The 10812-nt window shown below is 36.8% G+C and overlaps 1 protein-coding gene across 5 annotated transcripts in view; it reads right to left on the bottom strand.

Moving 5' to 3' along the window:
• The window catches only part of MAP2K5 (mitogen-activated protein kinase kinase 5), a 278521-nt gene that overhangs the window by 159862 nt on the left and 107847 nt on the right, over positions 1-10812 (bottom strand). For all 5 annotated transcript variants that reach the window (XM_029238396.1, XM_029238395.1, XM_029238397.1 and 2 more), the window contains one exon: positions 6711-6759. In XM_029238396.1, the coding sequence (XP_029094229.1) occupies positions 6711-6759 (49 nt within the window). The remainder of the gene's footprint in view (positions 1-6710; positions 6760-10812) is intronic.

Genomic DNA, 10812 nt, shown 5'->3' with positions numbered 1-10812 from the left:
GCATGCCACAACTAGAGAAAGAAAACCTGCATGCCACAACTAGAGAAAGAAAACCTGCATGCCACAACTAGAGAGAAGCCGGGTGCTGCAACGAAGAGTCTGTGCACTGCAAAGATCCCGCATGTCACAATGAAGACCCAACACAGCCAAAAAAAGAAAAATAAAATAATAATAATAAAGTAGAGCTTCCACTGCACTGCTAAGAATTAAAAGAATGCCTTCTTTCTCTTCCTTCTTCTTTTTTTTAAAAGTCTGATTTACTGAGGTATAATTTACAGTAAAATTCACCTTATCTAGGTGTATAAGTCTAAGTGTTCTAACAAATGTGTACAGTCTGATAACCACCACCAAATTCAAGATATAGAATTTGCAACATCTCCCAAAATTCCCTCACAGCTTTATAGTCAACCCTTCCTCTACCCTTGGGCAACCACTGATGTATTTTCCATCCTTACTGCTTTGCCTTTTCCAGAATGTCATATACGTGGAGTGACACAATAGGTAGCCCTTTGAGTCTGGCTTCTTTCACTTAGCATAAGGAACTTACGGTGCATCTATGTCACTGCATGAATCAGTAGTTTGTTCCCTATTATTGCTGAGTAGTATTCTATGTTTGGATGTACCACAGTTTGTTTATTCATTCACCAGTTGAAAGACAATGGAGTTGTTTCCAGTTTGGGGCTACTATGAATAAAGCCATGTGGAGTGCGATTGCCAAATCATTTTGTAGGACAGTACCAAACTGTTTTCCAAAGTGGCTGGACCATTTCATATTCCCACTAGCAATGTATGAGAGTTCAGTTGCTCTGTATTCTTTGTCAGCACTTGATATTATCAGTTTTTTCTTTAATTTTAGTGAAGGTCTCTGTTTTAGCAGAAAAAAAAATGTAGCAGGAAACATTTTTTATCACACTGAACTGCCGCTGAAAGTTGAAGCAAACTTGACTCCTCTCTTCCTCTAAAAATCCACAAGCAATCCATCAGGAAATTCTAACTCTACATTTAAAATACATTCAGAATCTGACCACTTCTCCCCATCTTCATGACTGTCTCCCTGACCTGAGCTTCTATAACTCACCTGGTTACTGTAACACTGCCTAACAGCTGATAATACCCTCACCCCTATCCTCAGCGTGACACACTGGCCTCCCTGCTGTTCCATGAACACACCACGCACATCCCACCAGCATCTTCTGCTCTGTTCCCCCACATACCTTCCTGTCTAGCAACTCTCTTCCTTCAAGCCTTTGCTTCAATCTCATCTTCTCTATGAGGCCTACCTGATGAACACTGCAACCTGCCCTTTCCCTCCCCTAAAACTGATCTAATTTTTCTTTTCTCCCTATTAATAACTACCCTCTAACACACTCTGTATTTTTTTTTATTACATTCATTACTCAGCGACATTACTTTCCCAACCCTGCCCCACCCCAGCTAGAGTATAAGTTCCATGAGTGTCAGAATCTTTTGTTTTATACAAATCGATGTATTCCAACTACATAGACAACTGCGTGGAACACAGTAGGGATAAAAATAAATAGTTGCTCCATGAACAAATTAAAAACACTGGCTTTGGCACCAACTGGAAAATATGTATGAGGACGGATTTATAAAAAGTAGAGCCAGGGGTAGAAAATGAAATTTCTAACATGCCTATTGAAACCACAAGACTGACTTTCTCCAATCACAAATTGGGCAGCATTTGCCTTCAGAATAATACAAAAAAAATTTTTAATACATATATATATAATATAAAATATAAAAAAAGCTCTCCTGTTAAGAGAAAATTGATGAAACCAACCAGGTTCATATATACAAAAATATCCTGGGACACCAACTATCTAGGTTTTTTTCTTTCTATAAACTTCTCCATCTGTGTAAGACTGCCCCAGCCTGACTGCCAATTTTATTTTCTTAATCTAAGTTCTATTCTCATTACCCTTCCATTTCTATTTATTATCCTCAGGGAAAGAGAGAGCAGTTAATGCCAGGGCATTCTCACATCTTCCAAAGAAATGGCATAGGTGTTAATCTTGTATTTATGTTTGATGTGGGTAATGATGGCTGTGACTGGAGCTGTAGGTTTATTAATATGCAGGGCTCTCACCTCATTAGTGGCGATGTATGTTTTGAAGTTAAGCTGCAATGTTTGCTGTAATGTCAGATCTGGCCTAACAGACTTTCTCACTGTTCATTTTCTTTGTTTTTACTCAGTCAGTACATGCTATGCTCACAGGGCTCACACGAATGCTTTTTAATAAAGACAATTTTTCCACAGTAGTTAATCTTGGTGGAAGTTTCAAACAGGTTTTTTTTTCTTTTTTTTTCTTTTTTTTTTTTTTTTTTGTGGTACGCGGGCCTCTCACTGTGACGGCCTCCCCCGTTGCAGAGCACAAGCTCCGGACGCGCAGGCTCAGCGGCCATGGCTCACAGGCCCAGCCGCTCCGCGGCATGTGGGATCTTCCCGGACCGGGGCACGAACGCGTGTCCCCTGCATCGGCAGGCGGACTCTCAACCACTGCGCCACCAAGGAAGCCCTCAAACAGTTTTAATAATTATTTCCTCATGTGATACCACATGTTTATCCTGAAGAAAAGGTTTTCATAATTTTTCACCTAGTAATACAAAGTATAATAAACTCTCTCCCTGGCTTGATTTGGGAGTGAGGTATTCTTATTAACAGGATAAAGTGGTTAATTCTAATAATAGTTATTATATAATTAAAACACACCTGCATTACTAATATTTGATAGCTTATAAAGCACTTTCACATATATCATCTCAACCAGATCTTAAAAAGAACAAAATAAACAAAAGTAAAACCTGGTTGAATATATCACTTGATGATCCACTATGAATGGCAAGTGATACACTTCAATTCCTAAAAAAATTTACAGTTTCCATAATACACAAATAAACTAACCTGTACCAGACTAACAAGCTTCATGGGATGGATGGGTGGTCTGTTGCTGCTTGTTGCTCAGACTTCACTCTGCTCTACAGTCCTCATGGGGTTTGCACTATAGGAAAGACTCGATTTTCAACAGCTTGTCTGGAAGTCATTAACTATATTTTATAAATTCCACTATATACATATATATATATATATATATATATATACACACACACAAACACCTATATATACACACATATATACACATGTATACATATATACACATATATATACCTATATATACACACATATATGTACATATATACACACACACACACATATATATTTACAGCTACAAATCCAGGACCACTGTACTTCAAGGAAGCCATTTAATGTGAGAAACAGTTTATCCTCTTTTCTCATTAGATAACTGAATATATATCCATTTCTTAATATTTTAAAATTTGTGTTCATAAGTATAAGACCCTGGTCTTTAGGGGTGGCATTTGTTGGGAAGAAAATGACAGAGGAGAACACAGGTACTTAGACCGAGACAAAGGAGAAGGAGGCTTAGATCACTCATTAATGCTTCTCTTTCACCATCTTTTCACTCTGTCTTCTCACAGCGCCTGTACCGGGCTCCCCCTCCTGCAGAAGGACCACTGTCTTTGATTTGACAATGTGACACATATTCAGCTAGAACTCCCATCATCATTCAAGAAAGCAAAAATGAGGATATGTGCTTTTAAGAAGGTACAGCAATAAGCTTACATATCAAAAGTCTATAAACAAGTATATTACCTATTTAATTGCCTTGGCTGAACTTAAAAGCTCTGATCTTTAATTGAACTGATCTAAAAAGCTACAATTTTTTAATCAAGGACAAAATTAAATAGCTTTTTGGTAAATAAAAAGGCATCTTTAATCTTATTTTTATGAAATCCAAGTTATTAAATATAGACAAAACCTCTAAAATATTAAGTTAACAACTACTCAATCTAGAGTAAATTTCTCATGACAAAGCTTTACAAAATTCTTCAGGGACACCTGGCTTCTTCTACTCTTCAATAAAAACACGTACTTTTAAATCTGGAAGGTAAAAGTTTCCACAAATAACAAGGAAACTCAAAAGCTAAACATATATGTTTAATGAGGTATACTACCACAGCATACTCTTTCTATAGCTGAGTACCCATAATTACTGGGGAATCACTGTTCATCTGCACTGTAATTCATTAGTCTTTCCATCTAGACAGATGCAGATGCACATTCACTTACTGGTATTTATTTAAAACTGAACATATACACACTATTATATACAAAATAGATAACCAACAAGGACCTACTGTATAGCATAGGGAACTATACTCAATATTTTGTAATAACCTATAAGGGAAAAGAATCTATATATATGTATAAATGAATCACCTTGCTGTACCTAACACAGCATTGTATACCTGAAACTAATACAACATTGTAAATCAATACTTTAATTAAATAAATAAATTTAAAAAACTGAAATCCCTTGAGACGGTCAGCTGGCCCACTACCACTATCCCCACTCAGCCTCTCGCAGGTATTTTCATTCCATAACCAGTGGCATTTTATAGTGGTTACTCTCTGTGGGAACTGGACTGGCCAGCACAGACTAAAAAGAGAAGTACAGGCTTAGGATTCCTTTTTGAAACCTCTATGTCCAAAATCAGTCAAACCACTAAGGCCCTCATATGTCACTGATCAAAGAACACTTCTTAGCCCAAACTGCAACCACAGCTGGGGAGAAGGACCTACCTACCTCTAAAGAGGCTCTGGTCAACCACACTTGCCCACAGTGATTATAGGGTGGTTGTACAGGACTCTGACGAACACTTTAGACTTTATTTTTAGATCCAGATATAAATCCATTTGAAACATGTCCATCAAGATGCCATTTTGAATGAAAAATTCAATTATTCCTCCAGATGAAGAGTAAAACTAAAACCAATGATTTTAAAGAAGAAAAACAAAGATGACTGCAGAATAACTGAATAGTATTTTCCTATCTACTATAGTTCTCAGTGCTACTAAGAGTCCTCACAGAAAGTTATGGCTAGTGAGAATTTCTTATAAACCAGAATTATGCTGTGTGCCCAGAGTACAGGATGAGCCTAAGGATCTCTTTAATAATAATATTTGCAGGACTTCCCTGGTGGTCCAGTGGTTAAGAATCCGCCTGCCAATGCAGGACATGGGTTCGAGCCCTGGTCCAGGAAGATCCCACATGCTGTGGAGCAACTAAGCCCGTGTGCTGCAACTACTGAGCCTGCACTCTAGAGCCCACGAGCCACAACTACTGAGCCCAGGTGCCACAACTACTGGAGCCCGCGCACGTAGAGCCCATACTCCGCAACAAGAGAAGCCACCACAGTGAGAAGCCCGCGCACTGCAACTAGAGAAAGCCCATACACAGCAACAAAGACCCAACGCAGCCAAAAATAAATAAATTAAAAAAAATAACATTTGAATTTCCATGGCAAGGTCCTTTTAATGAAGGCTTTGCTACTGAGCATTGATGACTTCCTTGATTTCCTTTGTCAAATGGATAGCAGATGTCCATAAGAATCAATAAAATGACAAGAATTGACCACTGTGTTAATTCCTATTAAAATGGCTATAACCACTTTATGGGTTGGTGAGTGTGGGGAGGTGGGAGTACAGGGAAGCAATATAAGTCATATTATGTTAACAACCATTCTCTCTTAATCCTGCAGGAGAAAATGCTCCATTTTTTCTCATCCACCAGATGTATTCACATGCTTATTTATTCCCAGGAAGAATAATACACACTCAGTTCACTCTCCCTACATCTACATGTGTACCAACTATACACTCTAGAAATAGAGTGGACTGGCTTTAAAGAAAAACTTGGCTTATGATTCCATTTAATCAGCATAAACACCTTCAAGAACTGAATTGAAAGTTTTGCTTGTCAAAATCTACATACCCTTTTCAAAAGAGGAAGGAAGATTTAAGCACAAATTTGGAATCACTAGGATATTAAAACCACCACAACAAAAAAAAACCCTTAGTGACAGATGTGATACTACAATTGAAGACATCAGTTGTTTTCTCTCTCTCATACCTTATACCTTAAAAAAAAACACACAAAACTTTCCTTTCATCACATCTGTGTATGTTGTTGCATTCTCCAAATGTGCATAAAGCTAGGCTGAGCAGAGGTGTAAATTTAAACAGTAGTTAGTAACATTAGGCCAACTTCCAAATGAATTCAGACATTTGGGGAATATTAAAAAATGCAAAGGGAGGTTCCTTTTGCAACATTCAACAGTTATCTGATTATTCTTCTCATGTGTTCTGTTAATAGACTAGGAGACTAATTGCTGATGCACTTACCAATCCCTTATTTAAAGTTTCACTTTCAAGGTATGTAAAGCAATCTCTTAAGCAACAATGCATGAGGATATTTGAAATGTTAATAAAAGGAAGGGATACAATTATATAGAAAGTGAAGGTTTTGCAATTAACTAGAGTTAAGAAAAATAAGATCCTGTCATTTCCAAATACTATGAAAAACACCGTTTTACATGTTTGGTAAACATTATTCACAAAAATACAATACCAAGTTTATAATCTAAATCAGAGTAGTTAAGGAAGAAAAAAATTTTTAAGTAACATTTATAAAGCAGCCATCTTACTGACTACCAAATATATCACCTGGCTTAAATATTAGATCATTTATTCACTTTAAAAATCAAGGTATAGGGAGAGCTCCCCACCTTACCCCAAATTAAGTCAGAGCTTGTAAGCCAGTACATACCTCTATGTAAAATCTTTAAACTCCACAAATAAGTAAGGCCTTTAACGACCTAAATTGAGAAAGAGAAAACAGGACAATGATGGTTTTTATAATGAACTTTCCACATTTAAACACATAATCATATCAGCCGTAATTTCTTCCTTCCAAAGTCTGTTAACCAACACGCATTTATTGAACACCTCCCATTTCTGTGTCAGGCGCTGTGGGGACACCGAATGTATAAGCTACAGGTTCCTTCCTTTAATGAGCTCACAGTGTTTTGAAGATAAGGTACGATGAATGAAAGAAATGGATATGTGTGCACATAATATGACCTGGAAGTCCATTGACGAAGTTCTCAGTGGTGGTGTGGGCAGAAAGGAGAGGGACACGGAAAAGGGACAAAACTTTTCACTTATTTTCTATACTTCTGTACATGAAAAGAAAAATTTTTTAAGTCATGACACTTATGACCAAGGAGAGACATTTTTTTAAAAGCTTAACTAATGAGGGCAATGGGTAGACTAAAGGCTGCTTCCCCGACAGTAGTCAGGAAGGCTTTACCAAAGTGCCAAGCCCTGAGTAACAGATTCAATTGATGTGAAGAAAAGTGAAAAAAGCATTCAAGCCAAGGTAAAAATATATGATCAGAGTGTTGGGGCAGTGCATTCTTCAAAAATATCAAGGAAGACAAACACTGAGACACTGTTCTAGATTAACAGAGACTAAACAGACATGACAACTAAATGCAACGTATAATCCAAGACTGGATGCTGGACTAGAAAATTTTTTTCTTTTGGTCTGTAAAGGGTATTATTGGACAACTGGCAAAATCTGAATAAGGACTGTTGATTAGATAATAATGATGTATCAATGCTAATTTTCTAATTTTGATCCATATACAGTGATGATTTAAGAGAATGTCCTTGTTCTTAGGAAATACACACCTGGAGTAATTAGGAGTAAAGGGTCATGATATTTGCAACTAATTCTCAAATGTTTCAGGAAAAAAATCTGTACATATATATTTAATCAAATATGGTTAATTGTTAACAACTGGGAAATCTGGGTGAAGCATCTTTGGGAATTCTTAGTATTACTCTCACCAGTTTTCTGGAAGTTTAAAATAATTTCAAAATAAAAAGTTTCCCCCCAAATATTTTAAATGATTTTAGGGTAGGAAACAACAAAGTATATCAAGATGATGATCCTCACAAGCCAGTCTGACTGATGCAAGTATGTGTGGAATCATGTAGACAATATTGAAAGGGCAAGTAAAAGAAATAAAATGAGAAAATACAAACATCTGAGTTAGATTTTAGATTTTTTTAATTTAACAGACTGAGTTAAGAGTAATTAGTCGAATAAGGTACTGAAGAGAAGATGTTTCCAAGACCCTAAGTACATGGGTTATAAGTGCTACCTTCTGTGTGGGAAAATTAATCATTAAAAGCTTTAAAAATCTTTATATAGAAATAGCTGTAAAAGGAGATGCATATGTTTTTATTCATACACACTGACCCTGTATGCACACGAGTGTGAACTTACCAATTTCAAGGTTGACTATTCATAATTAGGTATCAGATACAATGAACACACCACTATTATTAAAAATTTACTGGGGCTTCCCTGGTGGCACAGTGGTTGAGAGTCCACTTGCCGATGCAGGGGACACGGGTTCGTGCCCCGGTCCGGGAAGATCCCACATGCCGCGGAGCGGCTGGGCCCGTGAGCCATGGCTGCTGAGCCTGCGCGTCCGGAGCCTGTGCTCCACAACGGGAGAGGCCACAACAGTGAGAGGCCCGCATACCGCAGGAAAAAAAAAAAAAAAATTTACTGTAAGAATTTTAAAGTACCCATCATTATAGAAATTTTTAGGTGAGTCAGGAATATAAGAAAAAGAAAAACTACCATTATGAGAAGTAACCGAGTAATTTACATACCTTGAGAAAGATGAAAAGAGGGTTGGAGCTAAATATGCAAGGATTTTAGTTGATCAAAAAAGACCAAGGGCAATATTAAAAATAGAAATGCCAAGGGAAAAACCCGATTTCCAAATACTAAAGGTCTAGAAGAAGATAAAATCTATATCAACTAATGCTGAGAAGTTAACATATTTTAATTGTTCTGAGTGGAATGTACTCCTGAAAAATTTGCTAACGCATTATAATCAATTCTGTGATATATTTTTCTATTTTAAGAGAACAGAATACATATCTATAGCAAATGACTTCTTCCAGGATTCAGACTAAGTGGCATTGCAATAAAACACATGTACTCTGAACAGTAAGATAGTAAAAGAAGAAAATAGGAAAATAGGAATAACTAACACAGAAGGAATAAAGAAGAGAAAAATATTCCCTTAAATGCATATAAAAATAACATCAATAATAAAAACAATTTTTTCTTTGAGTAGTAGGACAATGTCATCTTATTTAGCTGGAAGTAATCACCCTCTGAGCTCTGGAAATAGGGTTAAAGTTCTCAACTTATAAGCTTAGCTGCATATTTTAAAGCTTTCCCATTAAAGATAACTCACCACTGAAAATTAGTCCCACAGAAAATGACTAATCAGAAAACACACAGGGGAAGGCATTCCACCATATTCAGATTATCAGGCAGAGAAAAAGTAAAACAAATACTGATTTTATGATACTTGCTAAATTTATGTTTTGTTGGACATTCAAAAAGAAAATATTATTCTTCCAACTTTATCAAAATAGACTACATTTCCTTTAGAAGAAGAATAAATGCATGGGGAGCTACAAATCTGTCCACTGAAAATCTAGAGGGTATTATTGGTATTCAGTAAACTAGGTTTCACAACGACTTGACAAAGCCTTGACACTAAAAGTACTTATATCTGCTGTCAGTCACTCACTCCTTGACATGTCAAGTGCACAGCCTTTCAGGGACAACTTCAATCAACATTAGCACTCAAAATACAGTACACAGTGTCACTGCTTCAGAAATGAGAGGAAAAATAAAATGTGTTAGATGGCAGGGAAAGGGAGAAAGGCATTCCTCTTTATAGGAGACCAGATTCCAGTGGAAAGTGATAAAAATCACCGAGCAAGCTGTAAGGCTGAAATCAACCAGTTTATATGGATTTCTTTTTCTGGGAAAATATTCTCTTGCCATACATCCATCAAGAGAAAATTTGAACAACATATCATAAAGGCTGACAGGGGTCTATCCTGTAATGAATGTTGGGTCTGTGGACCTGTATAGCATGCCAGACTATTAGAACCTGGAAAATAAAGTTACTTGGGGGAGGAAGAGATGCCTAGATGTGGTTCTAAGACATGAAAAGAATCTGAAGCAGTTGTATGTGTTATTCTAGTATTCTCTCATTCATATTTCTCTTTTTTACTTTTAAACCTCATTCTCCCTTTCATTTCTTCCTCTTCTTTTTTCTCATTTTCTTAGGAAACCAGATTGAAAGAGCATGGGGCCTGGAGTCAAACTGCCCTGGGTTCTAATTATTACTGACTAGCTCCATGATATCTCTAGGCAAGCTGTTTACATTTTCTACACCTCATCTTGCACTTGTATAAAATATGCACAATCATCTATAGAGTTACTGTGAAGGGTAAATGACATAATATTTGTACATAAAACATTTATCAATGATTTTCATAAAGAAGTACTCAATATACACCTATTTCCCTCCTCTCTCCTGATTCTGTTCCTTCTGACTTGGCAAAAGAACCCATGTGCTTCCTTGGCCTCCCTGAGGGAACTCAAGGGAATGATGTTGATGCTGTCTTCAGAACACTAGAGGAGTGATGGTCAAGGATACTGGGAACCCAATCAGGCTGTGAGAACATTTACTTTACAAATCATGTCCTACAAACCATCACTTTGCTAGTCTTATTTTGATTGGTAGAACCCTTCCACTGGTGTTTGTTAGCTGCAACAAAGGATTAACCAACTTTGTAGTCTACTAAAATTTCATTAAAAAAACACTTTGGAAGTATTATACAAGCTTAGGCCCTAGCAGAGTTTATAAAAAGTGGCAGATGAAGAGTAAAATTATCAAAAGCATTTTTTTTTTTTTTACTCTGGCCACAGGCAATTTTCATTACTATGACCTGATAAGCCATAAAAGCTGGTGAAATTG

This window comes from Monodon monoceros, unplaced genomic scaffold (assembly GCF_005190385.1).
Source record: "Monodon monoceros isolate NGI ecotype Baffin Bay Population unplaced genomic scaffold, NGI_Narwhal_1 Super_Scaffold_21, whole genome shotgun sequence".
In the NCBI taxonomy this organism is placed as follows: domain Eukaryota; kingdom Metazoa; phylum Chordata; class Mammalia; order Artiodactyla; family Monodontidae; genus Monodon; species Monodon monoceros.
The sequence above is the reverse complement of the archived record's forward strand: the minus strand, read 5'-3'. Positions and strand labels throughout refer to the sequence as shown.